Below are 21,943 nucleotides of genomic sequence, written 5' to 3'. Positions count from 1 at the left end.
GACGAGAACACCAACATATCCTCCAAACAATAGGAAGTCATGGACGTAAGATAACTTTCAAGTTGTTATAAAATACCCGTATTTGACCATTTTGAAAACAAGATGACCATTTTATGACACCATTAAAACACATTGAATACTGGTAATTAGTAAATCATCAGCTAATGGATATCAAATATTTGGTCATTGTGTCATGTAGTCTTGAGAGGAAAGCCACCACATTTTACCGTTAGCAGTAATGTACTTTTTACAGACAGAACAGCTCATTTTACTGCCTTTGATATACCAGTCGTGAGGCACTGGCTGAGACGGGGGAAACTCAATGTATCCATGGAGGTGTGTTGAGCCTATGACTCCAAGCACCTCAGGCGAGCACTATGCCTTCTGAGCTAAATGCCATATCCATAACAAGATGAATGACACTACACGTATAATCTTATTGGACAGATAAAACGTTTTTGACAAGAATCACTTTCACGTCTATCACCAAAAAGCAGTATCAGACATTGATTCAACTTTGATTATTTTTAACAACCCCCCCCCCCCCCCCCCCCCCAAAAAAAAAAAACCCACCCAAAAACACAAAACATTTTGTTTCTAAATAAATCCATTGAATATGATTACATGCATATTAAAATCTATTGAATATGATTATAAAATCCCACTCACTTATTTCAGTTTCTTTTATATCTGTTTCTTTTGGTTCTGTTTCCTTGGTCTTCAATTCCTGTGCTGTTGACCTTTTGATGGTCTTCTTCTTGGCACCACCCACAGCATTAGACTGCTCAGCTGAATCCATCTTAGGTCGAATGTCCTTGTTAGGTGTACCAGTTTCAGATGGTGGCGAATCAAGTTTGCCATCTGATACAGCGTGTTCTGGTAGATCAGACGCAGGTGCTTTAGAACTCTTCTGAATCATGGCAATATCATCTAAAGATGTCTGGGTGTTGCTATCTGAAGACGCTAATTCAGTAAATGTAGACTCAGAAACAGACGTTACTCGAGTATCACCTTCTGATTTCTTGGATTTCTTCTTCTTCTTCTTACTTTTTGCAGCTGGTTTTTGCTGATCACTGGAAATAGTTTGCGTTTTGGAAGAGAGACTGTCATCATCTTTGGAAGGTTCACTCTCCAGAACAACATTTGGCTGCCGCTGCAGACCTGGCTTTGCTGTTTGTGGAATGTGTTGCTCCTGCGATGCCTTGAAAGTATATATCTTCCCAGTAAGTGAGTCCGCTTCAGACGCAGTGTCTGTTGAGTCGCTACAGAGAGCAGCGTAAGGATTCCTGATAGACAGTGTGTCAGTTGACATCGAGTCGTCATCTGCATCAGGTCTAAATACTGACTCGTGTTCTTCATCGACATCTGGTTCAGGCTTCGAGTGTTGAGGTATTTGTTCTTCAGTTGCACATGCTTCTGCTATTAACGTTTCCTCTACACGTAGTGGTCCAGTGTCTTCATGACATTCCTCCTTAACTTCAGAGAGACTTCCAGACAGTGTTCTGCTAGGAAAGGACGGAAACCTGGCCAGTCTTTGCTGTGTTGGAGATTGCTGCTTATCATCAACTCCTTTAAACAAATCGTCTTCAAAAGCATCATCCAATTGACCAATCTCTTGCGTCCAATCAACCATTTCTGTCACACCTGAGAGGGTTGCTGACATTGTTCTTTGATACAGTGATGGAATCCGAGGACGTCTGCCTTCTGCAGTTGACGACCCACTTTCTTCAGCTGTTTTGTCTGTAGAGTCTACCATTACCATTGATCCACTGATATCTGTTGGCCTTTCGTCGTGAGTAGCATCACTTTTGTTTAGTGGTGGAACGTACGTAACTTCTGTTTTGTCTGCCTGGTCACTGGCAGTGAACACCCAGTCATCATCTACAGATTCGTCAAAGTCTTCTTCGCCCTTGAGGTCTTCATCCGTGTCATCTACAACAACCATTTCGTACTGGGCTTCCAGGGAATCTGACACAGTCTCAGAACGGTCTGAAGCAGGAACACTGGACTGTCTGCTCCCACCCTCTACGGGAATCTGATCTTTCACATTGACTTCTTGTGTTGGTTCACCAACCGTTTGACTTGATGCCTGGACAATTCCAAGATGACTCAAAGGCGCTGTTTCCACTGCTTCCATAGGGACCGTAAGAACACCTGGGAGTCCATCCGAATCTGACGGAGTGGACGCACCAGCAGCTGGAGTAGTAGCAGCTTCTAAAGCAATTATTTGGGACTCCAGTTCTGAATCTATGCCAAGAATAGCCTTATCATCTTCATCCAGAACATCGGTACTTTCTTCTATGTCAGGGATGTAAAACACAGGACGCTTTGCACCAGCTTCAAAAGCCTCGGCCAAAAGATATTCAGCCTCAGTTGTTGATGGACTTTCTGATCCTTGACTGTCAGACGTTTTCGTACTTGGCATTTTTAACAAAGAATCATCTGCTTTATCTGTGACATTGTTCTCATGTGTGAGTGGTTTAATTTCGTCAACATTTGGGGCACGTTTCTCATCAACTAACATTTCGTTTTTATCTCCTTCAACATCTGTAATTTTCCCATGCGATGACATTTCTGTGTGAACTTCAACATCTGTGACAACGTTCTCATCTGCTGACATTTCTGTTTGATCCACAACATCTGTGACAATTTTCTCATCTGCTGACATTTCTGTTTGATCTTCAACATCTGAGGCTACTTTCCCGTCTGATATTTCTGTTTCATCCACAACATCTGTGACAACTTTCTTTTCTGCTGATATTTCTGTTTGATCTTCAACATCTGTGACAACTTTCTCATCTGATGACATTTCTGTTTGATATTCAACATCTGTGACAACATTCTCGACTAATGACATTTCTGTTTGATCTTCCACATCTGTGACAATGTTCTCTTCTGCTGACATTTCTGTTTGATCTTCAACATCTGTGACAACTTTCTCATCTGCTGATATTTCTGTTTGATCTTCAACATCTGTGACAACGTTCTCATCTGGTGACATTTCTCTTTGATCTTCAACATCTGTGACAACCTTCTCATCTGCTGATATTTCTGTTTGATCTTCAACATCTTTATCAACTTTGTCATCTGCTGTCATATCTATTTGATTTTCAACATCTGTGACAACTATCTCTTCTGATGACATTTCTGAATGATCTTCAACATCTGTGACAACTTTCTCATCTGCTAACATTTCTGTTTGATCTTCAACTGTGACAACGTTTTCATCTGCTGACATTTCTGTTTGATCTTCGACATCTGTGACAACATTCTCATCTACTGAAGATTCTGGTCGACCTTGAACGTCTGCAGTATGTGCTGAATTTTCTGTTTGATCTTCAACATCCGTGACAACCTTCTCATTCATTTCTAACCCTTCTTCAACATCTGATGACATTTTTGTTTGATCTTCTTTTTTCATTTCTGTTTCTCTTTGCCATGTTTCTGAAGTTTCATGTGCAGACAGGTACAACGAGGCATTGATATCAGAACCCAGCTTGGAGTCATCATTCTGTTCCATGGTCAAAATGTTAGTATCAGCAGTACCACCAGATTGATCTTCTACATCAGCATCCGACATGGAGACATACATAGACTCTTCCAAATCAGCGATAACTGGCACAGCGTCATCTCTGGCTACCAGTGAGGTATCTCCACTGTTGCCAGGTTTGTGTTGTTCATCAGTAGCAACAGTTAAACCATCTCCTTGAATACTTGACTTCATCTGATCATCATCACATGTACCTAAGCTGCATTCTCCAGCTGCATCATCTTCCATACTTAGACTCACTGCTTGCTGTGGATCTACTTCATCCTCGTCAAATTTCAGCAGTTCTTCAAATTCATGAAGGCTTTTTTCAAGACTGTCACCATCAGCAACATCAGAAGCCTGGTGATCTTTGATGTCATCAGCATGAATAAGATTCTCTTGGGCAGTACTAGTCGTATCCAGAATCATGTTTGAATCGACCTGCACTTCACCGATATTGTCTTCTAAATCAGCAGTTTCAGTGGCATCCATTGCTGTGTCAGTGTGAATGAAGAGCCCTTTGGTAGCATCAGCCACATCTGCATCAATATGATATTCATCTTCAGCTGCCTGTGATTCTGTGCCTTCTAATCCAATGGCTTCATTAGCATCTGTAACTTGTTGGTATGTTGGAATTATACTCTCAGTGAAAACTAGATGTTCCTTGATATTATGAGATTCTGCAACTGCTGTCAGTGTGTTGGTTGTATTCTCTTCCAATCCGCCTAGTTCACTAGTCTCTGGTACTGGCAGTGAATCTTCAGGGATTTGACCTTCACCCTCAGCCTTGTCAGAACTAAGAGGATATTCAGTTGATTCTGTAGGAACTGACCCATAGCTGTATTCCATATCTTCTGTGTCAGGGTTAAACCGTGCTATCAACCAGTCACCTGAATCTTCAGGTCGGACAATGACTTCAGTGGAATTGTCTGGATGCAATCCAAGATGAATATGTTGGTCGAAAGCTGGACCAGTAACCTCAGTGGAATAGTCTGGCTGTGATTCAACATGATTATCTTCTGGTGGCTGTATTGTAGCTTCCATTTCTTCAACTACATGTGCTTGCAATTGTTGACTATATTCAACAATGTGTTCATCAGCTCCACCATCTGTGATGCCTTTCGTCATTTCATCTGTGGATTGGTGCCCTGAGGGACTGGTACCTGCATCATGCTCTGGCTTGCTTGATGTATCGTCGTCTACATCGTAAGGTTTCTCAGTATGACCTGAAGTAACTCCACTGGTCAAACTCTCCTGGCATTCCCCCTGCAGATGTTCTTCCTTGTGGTCAATCGCCGATTCACTGTCAGTCCTGATATAAGAGTCTGTTTCAACCGACGATTCAACATTGTGATCAAAATCCAACAGGTCTTGGAATGCTTCATCGTAAGAAGACTTTGACTCATATATTTGGCTTGACAGATCGTCAGGTTCACTTGGTTGTGTGTAACTTCTGTCAGGAAGACATTCTTGAGATGCCTGCTGGACTCCATTCAGCCAGTCTACAACATCAGAGTAGTTTGGTTCATCTACTGGAGTAACATTGTCTGATTCCTCTTTTGTCTGCGACCGAGGACTACTTCCAGTTTCATGATCAGCAAGATCTAATGACATGTCTTCATTGTTAGCAGTACTATATTGCAAACAGCTTCCATCAATGACAGACTGATCCTCAGTTAAATCAGCAGACCCATACGAGTATTCCATGTCTCCAGTCTCAGGGTTGTATCTAGCAATTAACCATCGACCTTCAGAATCCTGAGATTTCTCTTCCTCAGTAACTGGCACATAGTCACCAGCTGCTTTTTCAACAGTTCTATCTCTATCAAGTTGTGCACTATCCACTGCCAGTTCCATTGTGCTGTCTTGTACTTCACTGTATTGGCTTGCAGTATCAACATTTCCAGAGGTCTGAATCTTTAAAGTTTCCTGTATGATATCCACATCTGTTTTATTTTCACTCTTCTGATCTGTGGGCTTAGCATCAACATCTACATCGTCTGTGATCTCAGATGTTTCCAAATATACAGGTTTGCCAATGACCCCATCTACTGTGGTTTCAGTTATTTGATCGCCATGTAAAGTTTGCTCGAGTTCATGAATAAATTCCTCTTTATGGTCTATTGTTTGCTCGGTGTCAGTTGATATGTACTCGTGGGTAACTGCTACAATCTCTTCCACCTCGTCAGTTTCTGTATTACCTGTGATGTCAGTCTCAACATCATGATCTTCTGTGACTTCAGACTCCAGATTCTCAGCAGTGGCAATAACATCATCACCATGACTTTTAGTTTTCAGATGTTCATGTTTGGTATCAACATCCACATCTTTTATTATTGCAGATTCAATATACTCAGGCTGTGCTTGATGATCTTCACTGACCATCTGATCTTCCAATACCGTCTGCTCGAGCTCAGTAATAAATTCTTCTCTGTGATCTATTGTTTGTTCAGTTTCTGTTGTTACATGATCATGCACACCCGTTACAAGCCCTTCAATCAAACTGATTTCTGTATCTCCAGTGTTTTCGGTGATTTCATGTACCATATCTTCATCTGCAGAAGCAACTTCTTTGATGTCTGTAAATCCAGCCTCTAGCATTTCACGATCAGTATCAACAACACCCACATCTTCTGTTATGTCTGGCTTGAGATACCCATGTTTAACATCATCATCTTCATGCACTGCTTTTTCAGAAATCTGACACTCATGTACAGATGTCTCAAGTTCATTAAGAAATTCCTCTCTGTGGTCTATTGTTTGTTCAAATTCAGCTGTTTCGTGGCCATGAACCTCTGATGGTCCTTCCATTAAACTGCTCTCGTCAGTACATTCAGTGTCAAGTTGGCCATGCTCTGTGATTTCATCACCCAGATCGACAGCTGTGTTGGTAACTTCATCAGTGGCTGCAATTGTTGACTCTAGCTGTTCATATTCACCGTCAACATCAACATCTTTTGTTACTGTAGACTCCAGATCTTCAGCTATGGTAGTATCCTTTTCAGTTTCTGTAATTTCAGCATCTAGCTTGTCAAAATCAACATCTTTTGTTATCTCTGTCTCCAGATATTCAAGGTTGACATCATGTTCCAACTTTGTTGTTTCAGAAATCTGATCCACAGCTTTCTGGAATTCACCGATAAATTCCTCTTTGTGGTCTATTGTTTGTTCAATGTCAGTTGTTACATGATCATCAGCTACACTGGTTTCTGTATGTAGAATGGTTTCAGTGCCAGTATCTCCATCTACTGTGATTTCAACCTCAAGTTCTTCAGCTGTGGAAGAAACATCTTTGATGTCTGTAATGTTGTCCTCTAGTGTTACAGATGTCTGAAGTTCATCAACAAACTCCTCTCTATGGTCTATTTTTTGTTCAGCTGATACTTGGCCATGAACCTCTCTTACAACTCCTTCCATTGCACGGGTCTCTACATCTTCAGTGAGTTCAGTGTCAACATCTGTGTTTTCAGTCTCCAGGTCGTCATCTGTGGTAGTAACCTCAACAATGTCTGTAACTTCAGTTTCTATCTGTTCATGTTCAGTGTCAACATCTGTGTTTTCAGTCTCCAGGTCGTCATCTGTGGTAGTAACCTCAACAATGTCAGTAACTTCAGTTTCTATCTGTTCATGTTCAGTGTCAACATCAAAATCTGTTGTTATCTCAGTCTGCAATTCAGGTTTGACACCAACTTCTTCAGATGTCGATTCACAAATCTTATCTTTAGCTACATCTTTGTCGAGTTCATTAATAAACTCCTCTTTGTGGTCTATTGTTTGTTCAATATCTGTTGCTTCATGATCATAGACATCTGGTGTAAGACTTTCGACTACTTTGGTTTCTGTATCTACAATGATTTCAGTGGAAAGATACTGATCTACTGTGGTTTCAGACGGCAGGTCTTCAGCTGTGGTGGTAACTTCCCCAGTCTCTGCAATTTCAGTCTCTACCTGTTCATGCACAGCATCAACATCGACAGCTTTTGTTATTTCTGTCTCCGCATGTTCAAATGTGGCATCAGCATCTTCAGTCTTTGTTATTTCAGAAATCTGATCTTCAATCACAGCTTTGTCGAGTTCATTGATGACCTCCTCTTTGTGGTCTATTGTTTGTTCTGTGTCAGTTGTTACATGATCTTGGATATGATGTGTAAGCCCTTCCAAAACACTGTCTTCTATATCTTCAATGATTTCTGTGTCAAGATACTGATCTACTGTTGTTTCAGACTGCAGTTCTTTAGCTGTGGTGGTAACGCCCTCACTTTCTTTAATATCAGTATCTAGCTTTTCACTTTCAATGTCAACATCATCTTTAGTTGCTCCAGTCTCTTGATATTCAAGTTTAAAATCAACATCTTCACGCTTTGATGCTTCAGACATCAGATCTTCAACACCAGATTCCTCGAGTTCATTGATGAACTCCTCTTTGTGGTCTATTGATTGTTCAATATCTGTTGCTTCATGATCATGGACATCTAATGCAAGACCTTCCACTACATTGGTTTCTGTATCTTCAATGATTTCAGTGGCAGGATACTGATCCACTGTGGGTTCAGCCTCCCAATCTTCAGCTGTGGTGGTAACTTCCTCAGTGTCTGTAATTTCAGCCTCTAGCTTTTCATGTTCAATGTCAACAACAACACCTTTGGTTGTTTCAGTCTCCAGATATTCAGGTTTGACATCAATGTCTTCAGATGTCGATTCAGAAATCTGATCTTCAACACCAGCTTGTTTGAGTTCACTTATAAACTCCTCTTTGTGGTCTATTGTTTGTTCTGTGTCTGTTGTTTCATGATCATGGACATCTAATGTAAGACCTTCCACGACATTGGTTTCTGTATCTACAATGATTTCAGTGTCAGGATACTGATCTACTGTGGTTTCAGTGGTGGTAACGTCCTCACTTTCTTTAATATCAGTCTCTAGCTTTTCACTTTCAATGTCAACATAATCTTTTGTTGTTTCAGTCTCTTGATATTCAAGTTTGAAATCAACATCACACTTTGATGCTTCAGACATCAGATCTTGAACACCATCGTCCTCGAGTTCAGTGATAAACGCCTCTTTGTGGTCTATTGTTTGTTCAACATCTCTTGCTTCATGATCATAGGCATGACGTGTAAGCCCTTCCACTACACTGGTATCTGTATCTACAAGGATTTCAGTGTCAGGATACTGATCTACTGTGATTTCATCCTCCAAATCTTCAGCTGTGGTGATAACTTCCTCAGTGTCTGTAATTTCAACCTCTAGCTTTTCACTTTCAATATCAACACCTTCTGTTGTTTCAATCTCCAATTTTACATCAACGTCTTCAGATGTCGATTCAGAAATCTGATCTTCAATCCCAGCTTTCTCGACTTCACTGATAAACTCCTCTACGTGGTCTATTCTTTGTTCAGTGTCAGTTGTTACACTATCAAGTTCACTGGTTACAAGGCCTTCTGCCAGAATTGTTTCTGTATTATCAGTGATTTCAGTCTGAAAGTCTTCAGCTGCAGCACAAATTTCCACATTATTTGCTATTTCAGTCTCAAGATGTTCAGTTAAAGTATCAATAACTCTGTCTTCTGTGGTTTCAGTTTCCATATCTCCAGCTCCAATATCAACATCAATATGTCCAGATCCACCATCAATGACTCTGTCTTCTGCGACATTAGTGTCCAGATATTCAGGCTTGGCACCAACATCTACGTCTTTTGTGATTTCATCATCAAAAAAAGTTTTTTCAAGTTCATCAATAAATTCCTCTTTGTGATCGATCATTTGTTCATTTTCATGTGTAGCATATTTGTGAACTTCAGTCATCAGAGTTGTATCAGTGACTTCCGCAATTTCAGTCTCTAAATGTCCAGCCATCAGATCAGTATCCCTGTCTGTTGTTATTTCGGTGACTACATATTCAGTTTTTGTATCGACATACACGTCTGCAGTGATTTCATCCCCGAGTTGTCCTGACAGTGTTTCAATAGATGCATCTGCTATATCAGTAACAGTTGATTCACCAGAGACAGAATCAGCAACATCAGGAACATCTGTTTGACTGCTGACACCAGGCCGTTTGATTATGTTGTCTGAACCAGGGGTACTGAAACCTTCTGTGTCATGATCTGTTTCCAAAGCTTCATCATCATCACTAGAATCACTATACGTCACCTCTATCACATATTTTCTACCTTCCTTTACGAATTCCTCTCTGTGATCTATTTCTTGTTCAGTATCTGTGGAGATTCCACTTTCTTGGTCTTTCGTTTCAGAATGTAAATCTGTAGTGATTTCAGGAAGATTTCCATGTGTGAGATCAGCATCTGTTGTGTATTCAGTCACCAATGTTGCTACAGTTTTAGACACCAAATCTTCATCTTTTCTCATTTCAGTAACTACGTCTTCATGTGTTACATCACCATCTGCGATTTCATCCATTGCATCTTCAGGTGTTATGTCAACATCTGTGATTTCAGTTACTATGTCTTCAGGTCTAGTGTCAACACCTGTGATTTCAGTCACTGCATCTTCAGGTGTTGTGTCAACATCTGTGATTTCAGTATCAGCATCTTCAGGTGTTGTGTCAATATCTGTGATTTCAGTCACTGCATCTTCAGGTGTTGTGTCAACATCTCTGATTTCAGTATCTGCATCTTCAGGTGTTGTGTCAACACCTGTGATTTCAGTCACTGCATCTTCAGGTGTTTTGTCAACATCTGTGATTTCAGTCACTGCTTCTTCAGGTGTTGTGTCAACATCTTTGGTTTCATCCACTGCATCTTCAGGTGTTGTGTCAACTTCTGTGATTTCAGTCACTGCATCTTCAGGTGTTGTGTCAACATCTGTGATTTCAGTTACTATGTCTTCTGGTCTAGTGGTGTCAACATCTGTGATTTCAGCTGCTGTATCTTCAGGTGTTTTGCCAACATCTGTGATTTCAGTTACTATGTCGTCAGGTCTAGTGTCAACATCTGTGATTTCAATGACTATATCTTCAGGTTTGGTGACAGCATCTGTGAATTCAGTCACTGCATCTTCAGGTGTTGTGTCAACAGATGTGATTTCTGTCACTGCATCTTCAGGTGTGTCAACTTCTGTGATTTGAGTCACTGCATCTTCAGGTGTTGTGTCAACAGATGTGATTTCAGTCACTGCTTCTTCAAGTGTTGTCTCAATATCTTTGATTTCTTCCACTGCTTCTTCAGGTGTTGTGTCAACATCTTTGGTTTTATCCACTGCATCTTCAGGTGTTGTGTCAACTTCCGTGATTTCAGTCACTGCATCTTCAGGTGTTGTGTCAACATCTGTGATTTCAGTTACTATGTCTTCTGGTCTAGTGGTGTCAACATCTGTGATTTCAGCTGCTGTATCTTCAGGTGTTGTGCCAACATCTGTGATTTCAGTTACTATGTCGTCAGGTCTAGTGTCAACATCTGTGATTTCAATGACTATATCTTCAGGTTTGGTGACAGCATCTGTGAATTCAGTCACTGTATCTTCAAGTATGGTGTCGATATCTTTGATTGCAGTACCAATATCACCAGGTATGGTATCGACATCTGTAATTTCAATAACTATGTCTTCAAGTTTGCTGTCAACATCTGTGATTTCAGTAACTGTATCACAAGTGGTGTCAACATCTGTAATTTCGGTAACTGTGTCTTCCAGTCTGCTGTCAACGTCTGTGATTTCAACTGTATCCCGTGTAGTGTCAACATCTCTGGTTTTAGTACTTATATCTTCTGTTTTGGTGTCGACATCTGTAATGTCAGTTACTGTATCTTCAAATACAGCTTTCTCGAGTTCATCAATGAAAGCTTCTTTGTGATCAATTGTTTGTTCTCTGTGTGTTTGTTCGATTGTTTGTTCAGATTCAGAAGTAATTTTGGTCACCAGCTCTTCAAGTGTGGTATCAACCTGTGCTTCATCTCCAATTACGGTTCCTTCAGGTGTGGTATCAAATGATTCAATGATTTCAGTCACTAAATCTTCAGCTGTAGTATCAACATCTCTAACTACTGCACCAATATCGTTAGGTTTAGAATACATTTCAGCAGTCATCCCAGTCACAAGATCTTCAAATGCAGAACTCTGAACTTCAGTTATGAAATTTTCCTTGTGATCTATTGTTTGTTCAGTTTCAGCAGTGATTTCAGTTTCCAAATCTCTAGCATTGATAAGAGTATCTTCTTTAACTTCAGTCACAGTTTCGTCTGTGATTTCAGGTACCATAGTTTCAAGAGTAGTATCAACATCTGTGATTTCAGTTTCGAGATCTTCAAATTTGGAAACAACATCTGTTGTAATTTCACTACCAAGATGTTCATATTTAGTTTGAGTCCCCAATTGTGTCGATGTGGTTTCAACATATTCTGAAATTTCAGTTTCCATGACATCAGATCGAATATCAACATCTGCAGTAGATTCCGTTTCATCAGGCCTGTAATGAACATCTGTTATTTCAGTCTCCGAATCTTCAAACAAATGTCTCTCAGCTTCAGTCATAAATTCTTCTCTGTGATCTATTGTCTGTTCCAGTTCAGCAGCAATTTCAGACTTCAGGTCTTCTGATGTTGCATCAGTTCCAGTCGTGATTTCAGGAGCAATTTCAGTCTTCAGGTCTTCTGATGTGGCATCAGTTCCAGTCATGATTTCAGCAGCAATGTCAGTCTTCAATTCTTCTGATGTTGCATCAATTCCAGTCGTGATTTCAGCAGCAATTTCAGTCTTCAGGTCTTCTGATGTGGCATCAATTCCAGTCGTGATTTCAGCAGCAATGTCAGTCTTCAGGTCTTCTGATGTGGCATCAGTTCCAGTCGTGATTTCTATATACATGCTGTCAACATATTCTGTAACTTCAGTCATTAGATCTTCCTGTTCAGTAAGAGCATCTGTCGTGATTTCGGTCTCTAAAGCTTCACATGTGATCCCATCATCTCTGGTTTCAGTCACCTGCTCTTCACGAGTTACGTCAACATCTGTGATTTCAGACACCAGCTCTTCATGAGTTGTGTCTACATCTGTGATTTCAGTCACCAGCTCTTCACGAGTAGTGTCAACATCTGTGATTTCAGTCACCAGTTCTTCACGAGTAGTGTCAACATCTGTGATTTCAGTCACCAGCTCTTCACGAGTTGTGTCAACATCTGTGATTTCAGTCACCTGCTCTTCATGAGTAGTTTCAACATCTGTGAGTTCTGTCACAGGTTCTTCACGAGTAGTGTCAACATCTATGATTTCTGTCACTGGCTCTTCAGCTGTGCTGTCAACATCTGTGATTTCAGTCACTAGCTCTTCATGTCTGCTGTCAATATCTGTAATTTCAGTCACTAGCTCTTCAGCTGTGCTGTCAACACCTCCAATGTCAGTCTCCAGAGTCTCTGGTCTGGCCTGCTCTTTGATTGTTAAACCTTCAGTAGTGTCCAAGTCTTGAAGAAGAGACCTTCCAGTTATGAACTCCTCTCTATGATCTATCATCTGTTCACCTTCTGTAGAAGCATCCTTTACTTCCTGTTCTACTGGTGATATATCACTGCTAACGATTTCCTCTGACACATCATCGTAGAAACTCAACAGTTCTTCAAACCTCTCTTCCATCAAAGATGTGAGCTGATCTGTCTCAGACACATCAACCTGTTTTTCCATCAGTTCAACATGTTGTTTTTCCAGTTCATCACCTTCACCAGAAAGCAATCTGTCACCATCACGAGTCTGAGAGAGTGTGTCGTCTCTCTGGTAACCCTGCTCAACAGAAGCTTGTTCTCCGCGTTCTTCATCCCTTGTAACCACCTGTGCTTCTGTAGAGTCACCAAAGACAATTGACAGTGAATGCCGAAGACTTTCCAGTTCTTCCCTGTACTGCTCTGCTACAATCGCTGATTCATCCACTGACCCGTAGGAGTAATCCATCTGTTCTGTTTCTGGATTGAATACAGCTAGAAGCCATTCCTCAGAATCCACTGGAGTTTCGGACAAACGTTCCTTACTAGCTGGCTCTTCAGAAGTTTCTGTCAAAGCTTCTAAAACAGTTGCCACTATTCGAGTTTTTTTCAATGTATCGTCAACAACCTGGCCATCTGAAGGGCCATCCTCTGCTTCCATACAATCAGCAGCATCAAGAGGTGTAGCTGACAGGTAGGAATACCCTGTTGTTTCTGACAGACAGGACTGTGCAAGTGTCTCTAACGAAGCCACAACACACGTCTGCTGGCTAATGTCCTCAGTCAGCGTATCTTCTTCTGCAGATGGTTCAGTCTGTGGAGTTATAGAATATGTCTCTGTGGATTCGAGCTTTTCATGTCTGTCTACCAGTATATCTTGTAAATCATTAATGAGATCACTGGTCTCTGCCTTGTGGTCACTGGTTGCAGTGATGATATTGGATGAAGGTAGACTGTCGCTGAAAGGTATCTGATGAATGAGGTCTTCTATCTGGTTGATGATTTCAGAAGGATCTTTTTGTCCATCACCTTGTGGTTCATCTGTGTGCAGTTCATCTTCTTTTTCTTGGACATTTGGTTTCTTCACTACTTCTTGTTCTTCAACCTCCCATTTTTCGGATTCTTCTTTCATTTCCCAATCTATCTCTTCTTTGACTTCATGTTCTTCAACTTTCTTCTCTTCGTATTTTTCATCTTCCCTTTCTTCATGTTCTTCAATTTCTTTCACTTCATATTGTTTAACTTCCTTCTCTTCATATTGTTGAATTTCCTTCTCTTCATATTCGTCAACTTCCTTCTCTTCATATTCTTCAATTTCCTTCACTTCATGTTCTTCTACTTCCTTCACTTCATGTTCGTCAACTTCCTTCACTTCATGCTCTTCAACTTCCTTCACGTCATGTTCTTCAGCTTCCTTCACTTCGTGTTCTTCTTCTTCCTTCACTTCATGTTCTTCAACTTCCTTCACTTCATATTCTTCTTCTTCCTTCACTTCATGCTCTTCAACTTCCTTCACTTCATGTTCGTCAACTTCCTTCACTTCATGCTCTTCAACTTCCTTCACGTCATGTTCTTCAGCTTCCTTCACTTCGTGTTCTTCTTCTTCCTTCACTTCATGTTCTTCAACTTCCTTCACTTCATGTTCGTCAACTTCCTTCACTTCATGTTCTTCAACTTCCTTCACTTCATGCTCTTCAGCTTCCTTCACTTCATGTTCTTCAGCTTCCTTCACTTCATGCTCTTCAACTTCCTTCACTTCATGTTCTTCAACTTCCTTCACTTCATATTCTTCTTCTTCCTTCACTTCATATTCTTCTTCTTCCTTCACTTCATGTTCTTCAACTTCTTTCACTTCATATTCTTCAACTTCTTTCACTTCCTGTTCTTTCACTTCATGCTCTTTTGTTTCTTTCACTTCGTGTTCTACTGTTTCATGTTCTTCCACTTCTATTAATTCAAGTTGCTCATCAGCTTCTTTTGAGGCAATTTCACCACTGTCACCTACTTCTTCCAGGAAGTCTACATCTTCATCCAGGATGTCTCCATTAGATGCATCAGAGTTTGACACAGACAGCTGTATTTGATGAGCACGCTGTATTTCTGTTACAGTTACCAGAAAGTGTGAGGTAATCTTTTGCCAGTCAGTACTCTCAGGAACATAGCTAGATATACTCTCCATCGCAGAGGCACCTTCAGAGTCAGAAACATCAAGTTCATCAGCTATAGACTGTCCATCAGCTGAAACATTTGACACTTCATCAGATAGCTGTGCCACATCTTCATCTGAAATTTGGAAAGATGTGTCTTTATATGATTCACCTTCATGATCAAGAGATTCCCGTAAATCAACTATTTCATGATGCTTTTCATGTTCTTGAATTGTATCCATTGTCATCTGCGTCATATATTCTTCATCTCTTTGCAGTACGTTAGTTTCACTACCAGTCAATTCTTCTCCTGTGACTTCAACTGCAGTGTCTTGTTCTCCAGCCTGACTGTATGTTGGTGATGCTTGATAAACATCCACAAATTCATCAACAAGAATGACTGGAGTTGTTTCTACAGTCGTCTGTTCCGATGTCTCATCAGTGTGTTCACAAGGATGAGTTGTTACCGTGGATTCTTCAGTAACTGCTGAACACTCCTGATCATCCCCAGTCTGTTTATTCTTAAAGTATTGGTTGATCTCGGTGGAGTACTCGCTCTTGAAGACCACTGGCATTACGGTGGCTGTGCTCGTGGACCTGTCAGTGTGACTGTACATTTCAGGAGTGTAGTCAAACCTTACATCAGAATCCGACTGCTCGCCTTCTGTCAGCTGACTGACATCCAGTCTGCTCTTAGAGCACTCCGACTCTGTGTCCATCCCAAAGACACTGTCGTCCAGGTCAGAGTGTGTATAGCTGAGACTTCGTTCATCCTCGGAGGGAAGCTCTACAAGAGCAACGTTAGGATAGAACTTGTGTTCTGCTGACGACATTACGTATGGGGAAGTAGGTGAACTCGTCACATCACTGAGATAGGCTTCTATCATGTAGCTGGACGAGCTTGTGAAACTCTTTCTACCAGGTGCATCTACACCATTGTCTTCATCTGCCTTTTCTGATGCATCTCCAATATCTGTCTGTGTTTTAGAACCTCCAATCTCTATAGAAAGTTCAGATATTTGACGTGTGAACTGTTGTGGTTGCCCTTGGTGATCCAATGCATAAGATAATTCAGCAGAATGATCATGAGATGATTCTTTGTCTATGTTGAGGTCAAGACATACCTCACTCTCAAAGACTGTTGGCCGACCCTCATTATTAAGTTCAACAGACATTTCTGAGACATGTCTTTTCAAGAGGTTAGTTTTATCATCACCGATTTGTCCTTCACCACTAACATCTACACATGTCAGTTGCGACTGGTCATATTGAATGTCAGCACTGTCTTCTGTAGTTATTTCCAAACACTGTTCTACTGCATGATACACAGGAGCGTCTGATACATGTTCCGTCTTGTCCACACGTTCAACTGTGATGTATTCACCCACTTCATCCTCCAAGACTGTATCATGCTCCACTCTATCATCACTGTCCTCATCAACGGTATAGGAACTTTCTTCTTTCTCTGGTGAAAAGAGGTCTGCCTTCACAACATCTGCAGTAAGTGAATGTTCTATTGTGGTAGGTGTACATATTTCAGTTTCTATGCTATCCACAACTTCACTTGGAGATGCTTGGATCTCTCTGGTCTCCATACGACTTTCTTCTTCACTAATAAATGGTCTTGTTTCTATGGTGCCTTGATTGTCTTCATCAAGAGAAAACAATTCCTCGAACTTCCCTGTGCTCTCATCTTCTTCATCAGTTACATCTTTGGTATCTTTGTCACAAGTAATTACAACACTGTCAAGTTGTTCTGAAGTGGACATGTTTGGAATACCTTCAGTTATGTCAAGGTTGCTATCAGAAGATACTGAGTCTGTTGTTGGTTCTGTCTTCAAACCTTTGTCGTCTATGAAATAAAGAGTCTCAAGTTGGAAGAATAAAGCTTCGGGGTCTTTTAATTCTGGGACAAATTTTGGCCTCATCTCAGTGAAAATGTCACTCTGTGTGAACAGATGATCTGAACTAATGTACTCAATGTGTTCCTCTTCGTCCTCGTGAACATCTGTTACTGCAGCTTGAAAATAAACCTTTGCTGTTGTTTCAGTAATTTTGTCATCCACCAAACTTCCTGCTTCGTCGTATTGCTCAGAAGTATTTGTCAGTGTCTCTTCAGGTTCATAGTCATCTTTTGTTGTTTCCTCAACTTCATATTCATCTTTTGCTGTTTCACTAGCTTCATAGTCATCTTTTGTTGTTTCACCAGCTTCATAGTCATATTTTGTTGTTTCACCAGCTTCATAGTCATCTTTTGTTGTTTCATCAACTTCATAGTCATCTTTTGTTGTTGCTTCAAATTCATAACCATCTTTTGTTGCTTCACTAACTTGATATTCATCTTTTGTTGTTTCCTGAACTTTATAGTAATCTTTTTTTGTTTCCTGAACTTCATAGTCATCTTTTGTTGTTTCCTCGATTTCATATTCATCTTTTGTTGCTTCACTAACTTCATAGTCATCTTTTGGTGTTTCCTCGATTTCATATTCATCTTTTGTTGTTTCACTAACTTCATAGTCATCTTTTGTTGTTTCCTCGATTTCATATTCATCTTTTGTTGTTTCACTAACTTCAAAGTCATCTTTTGTTTCCTGAACTTCATAGTCATCTTTTGTTTCCTCGATTTCATATTCATCTTTTGTTGTTTCACTAACTTCAAAGTCATCTATTGTTTCCTGAACTTCATAGTCATCTTTTGTTGTTTCCTCGATTTCATATTCATCTTTTGTTGTTTCACTAACTTCAAAGTCATCTATTGTTTCCTGAACTTCATAGTCATCTTTTGTTGTTTCCTCGATTTCATATTCATCTTTTGTTGTTTCACTAACTTCATAGTCATCTTTTGTTTCCTGAACTTTATAGCCATCTTGTGTTCTCTGGTCAGGCTCATAATCATCCTTTGTTATTTCCTCAACTTCATAACCATCGTTTGTTGTTTCACCAACTTCAGAGTCATCTTGCATTGTTTCCTGAACTTCATCATCGTCTTTCGTCATTTGATCAACTTCATAACCATCTTTTGTTGTTTCACCAGCTTCATAGTCATCTTTTGTTGTTTCACCAGCTTCATAGTCATCTTTTGTTGCTTGATCAACTTCATAGTCATCTTTTGGTGTTTCCTCGATTTCATATTCATCTTTTGTTGTTTCACTAACTTCATAGTCATCTTTTGTTGTTTCCTCGATTTCATATTCATCTTTTGTTGTTTCACTAACTTCAAAGTCATCTATTGTTTCCTGAACTTCATAGTCATCTTTTGTTGTTTCCTCGATTTCATATTCATCTTTTGTTGTTTCACTAACTTCAAAGTCATCTATTGTTTCCTGAACTTCATAGTCATCTTTTGTTGTTTCCTCGATTTCATATTCATCTTTTGTTGTTTCACTAACTTCAAAGTCATCTATTGTTTCCTGAACTTCATAGTCATCTTTTGTTGTTTCCTCGATTTCATATTCATCTTTTGTTGTTTCACTAACTTCATAGTCATCTTTTGGTGTTTCCTCGATTTCATATTCATCTTTTGTTGTTTCAGTAACTTCATAGTCATCTTTTGTTTCCTGACCTTTATAGTCATCTCTTGTTGTTTCCTGTACTTCATAGCCATCTTGTGTTCTCTGGTCAGTTTCATAATTATCTTTTGTTGTTTCAACTTCATAACCATCGCTTGTTGTTTCACCAACTTCAGAGTCATCTTGCATTGTTTTCTCAACTTCATAGTCGTCTTTCGTCATTTCATCAACTTCATAACCATCTTTTGTTATTTCACCAGCTTCATAGTCATCTTTTGTTGCTTGATCAACTTCAAAGTCATCTTTTGTTGTTTCATCAACTTCATAACCATCTTTTGTTGTATCACCAGCTTCATAGTCATCTTGTGTTGTTTGCTGAACTTCATAGGCATCTTTTGTTGTTTCCTCAACTTCATAGCCATCTTTAGTTGTTTCACTAGCTTCATAGCCATCTTGTGTTGTTTCCTCAACTTCATAACCATCTTTAGTTGTTTCGCTAGCTTCATAGACATATTGTGTTGTTTCACCAGCTTCATAGTCATCTTTTGTTGTTTCATCAACTACATAGTCATCTTTTGTTGTTTCATCAACTTCATAGTCATCTTTTGTTGTTTCATCAATTTCAAAATAATCTTTTGTTGCTTCAACAGTTTCATATTCATCTGTTGTTGTTTCCTGAACTTCATAGTCATCTTTTGTTGTTTCATAAAGTTCATAATCATCATTTGTTGTATCACCAGCTTCATAGTCATCTTTTATTGTTTGATCAACTTCATAGTCATCTTTTGTTGTTTGGTCAACTTCATAGTCATCTTTTATTGTTTGGTCAACTTCAAAGTCATCTTTTTGTATTTCAGCAACTTCATAACCATATTTTATTGTTTCAGCAACTTTGTATTCATCTTTTGTTGTTTCAGCAACTTTGTATTCATCTTTTGTTCTTTCACCAGCTTCATAGTCATCTTGTGTTGTTTCATCAGCTTCATGGTCATCTTTTGTTGTTTCATCAACTTCATAGTCATATTGTGTTGTTTCATCAACTTCATGGTCATCTTTTATTGTTTGTTCAACTTCATAGGCATCTTTTGTTGTTTGGTCAACTTCGTAATCATCTTTTGTTGTTTCCTCAACTTCATAACCATCTTTTATTGTTTTACTAGCTTCATAGTCATCTAGTTTTGTTTTCTCAACTTCATAACCATCTTTTGTTGTTCGAGTAGCTTTATAGTCATCTTTTGTTAATTCACTAACTTCATAGTCATATTTTCTTGTTTGAACTTCATGAATAGTCACCACTGTTTCACTGTCTTGCAGTGCTTCAGTAACATCATATGTTGAAGTTTTGTCAACACGTTCATCATAAGACTCAATATCCTTCTCTGTGCTGTCAGTTATTTCCAGTTCAAACTCTTTTTCAGAGGTTTCAGTTATTTCTGGTGTGAGTTCCCTTTCTGAGGTTTCAGTTATTTCTATATCTATCTCCTTTTTTGCAACTTCAGTTATTTCAGCTTCAAGCTCCTTTTCTGAGGTGTCAGTTATTTCTGGTTCAAGCTCATTTTCCGACATGTCAGTTATTTCTGGTTGAAGTTCACTTTTCAAGACGTCAGTCATTTCTCCTTCAATCTCCTTCTCTTTGATATCAGTTATTTCTGATTCACATTCATTTTCTGGAGTGTCCATTATTTCTGTTTCAAGCTGTGTTTCTGTTGTGCCAATTATTTCTGGTTCAAGTTGCTTCTCTGTGATATCAGTTATTTCAGATTCATGCTCCTTTTTCGAAATGAAAGTTACCTCTGCTTCAATCTCCTTTTCTGTTATATCAGACATTTCAGATTCAAGCTCCTTTCCTGTTACATCAGTTATTTCTGGTTCAAGCTCCTTTTCTGATGTGTCAGTTATCTCTAGTTCAAGCTTCGTTTCTATGATGTCAGTTACTTCTTGTTCAAGCTCCTTTTCTGTTATGTCAGACATTTCAGGTTCAATATCTTTTTCTGTTACACCAGTTATTTCTGGTCCAAGCTCCTTTTTTGACGTGTCAGTTATTTCTGGTTCAGTTTCCTTTTCTATGATGTCAGTTATTTCTTGTTCAAGCTCCTTTTGTGTTACGTCAGCTATTTCTGGTTCAAACTCCTTTTCTGTGACGTGAGATCGTTCCACTTCAAACTCTTTTTCTGTGATGTCAGTTATTTCTGGTTCAAACTCCTTTTGTGTTGTGTCAGTTTTTTCTGATTCATTCTCCATTGCTGATTTGTCAACTCTTGCAGGCTCCGATTCGTCTGTTGTTTTACAATTTGTGTCATGTATTGTTTCTGCAGTGATACTTGTTTCTCTAGTAATATCTGCCTGTCGTATCCGTTCTCCTGGATACTGCACTGACACCATCTCCACTAGATCTGATATCAATTCTTTTGACATAGCATCATGGGCAAATGGATCACTGGATGGGTATTCAGGTGACGATATCTCCACCAGGTCACATATCAGCTCCTTGGAAGGCGCATCATCCTCTGTAAGATGTGACTTTCTGTAGGTGTCTTCTGATGACTCACGAGACAAATATTCAAAAGAAATCGTCTCATAAATTATTTCTTCAGACTGTTGCATGTCTCTGTCCATATCACTGACGATTGTTTGGACATACTCCTTTCTGTCTCTTAGGTCTTCATCTTCAGCAGGTTCTTCATGTAGTACATCTGTTTCCATGACATCCATCTCAACTAGATCATCAACATCACTAACTGATGCCTCTTGAAAAGCTGGTTCTGTTTTCTCATCAATGTCTTTAACTATAGTTTCAATGAAAGCCTTCTTATCACGAATTTCACTATCTAGTGATTCCATACAAGGACTTTCTTCGACTCTATCAGCCTCGACACTTATTATGGAGGATCCTTCAGCATCTGTCATCATTGTGTCTTCAGTAATTACCATGGCGTCTTCAATACTTGAACTCACTAACTGATCTCTAGGTAGGTACACACTTCTGTTTTCTTCACTCTGAATTATTAATTCAAAATTGTCATCACCGTTGCTTCCTCTTTGGTCTAATTCTTCCAAACCTATTTCACTGGCATCTTCTGAATCTTCAAAAATATCCACTTTTTCACCTGGAGTAGTAATTTGCGAATCATACTCAGATTCTGTCAACAGGAATGATTTTTCTTCCTTCTCAACAGCTGCTGCTCCAGAAAAGTCTTCAGAACTTGAGGACAAAACAATTCCTATTCGTGCCTTCTCTGCTGCTATCTGTCTCCGCATCTCCAGTGCAATGGCTTCTGAGTTCTCCTCAGAGCTGGTGGAAATCATGCTCTCTCTCTGAGTAGGTTTGGTCGTCAT

At 39.6% G+C, this 21,943-nt stretch overlaps 1 protein-coding gene across 1 annotated transcript in view; it reads right to left on the bottom strand.

Annotated features, from left to right (window-relative positions):
* The window catches only part of LOC121373497, a 28,007-nt gene extending 6,064 nt beyond the window's left edge, over window positions 1–21,943 (bottom strand). Inside the window, exon 1 of the mRNA XM_041500167.1 lies at window positions 670–21,943. Coding sequence (XP_041356101.1) covers window positions 670–21,943 — 21,274 coding nt within the window. The remainder of the gene's footprint in view (window positions 1–669) is intronic.

Source organism: Gigantopelta aegis, chromosome 5, assembly GCF_016097555.1.
Source record: "Gigantopelta aegis isolate Gae_Host chromosome 5, Gae_host_genome, whole genome shotgun sequence".
NCBI classification, from domain to species: Eukaryota; Metazoa; Mollusca; class Gastropoda; order Neomphalida; family Peltospiridae; genus Gigantopelta; species Gigantopelta aegis.
Note: the sequence above shows the minus strand (reverse complement) of the source record. Positions and strands in the feature narration are given on the sequence as shown.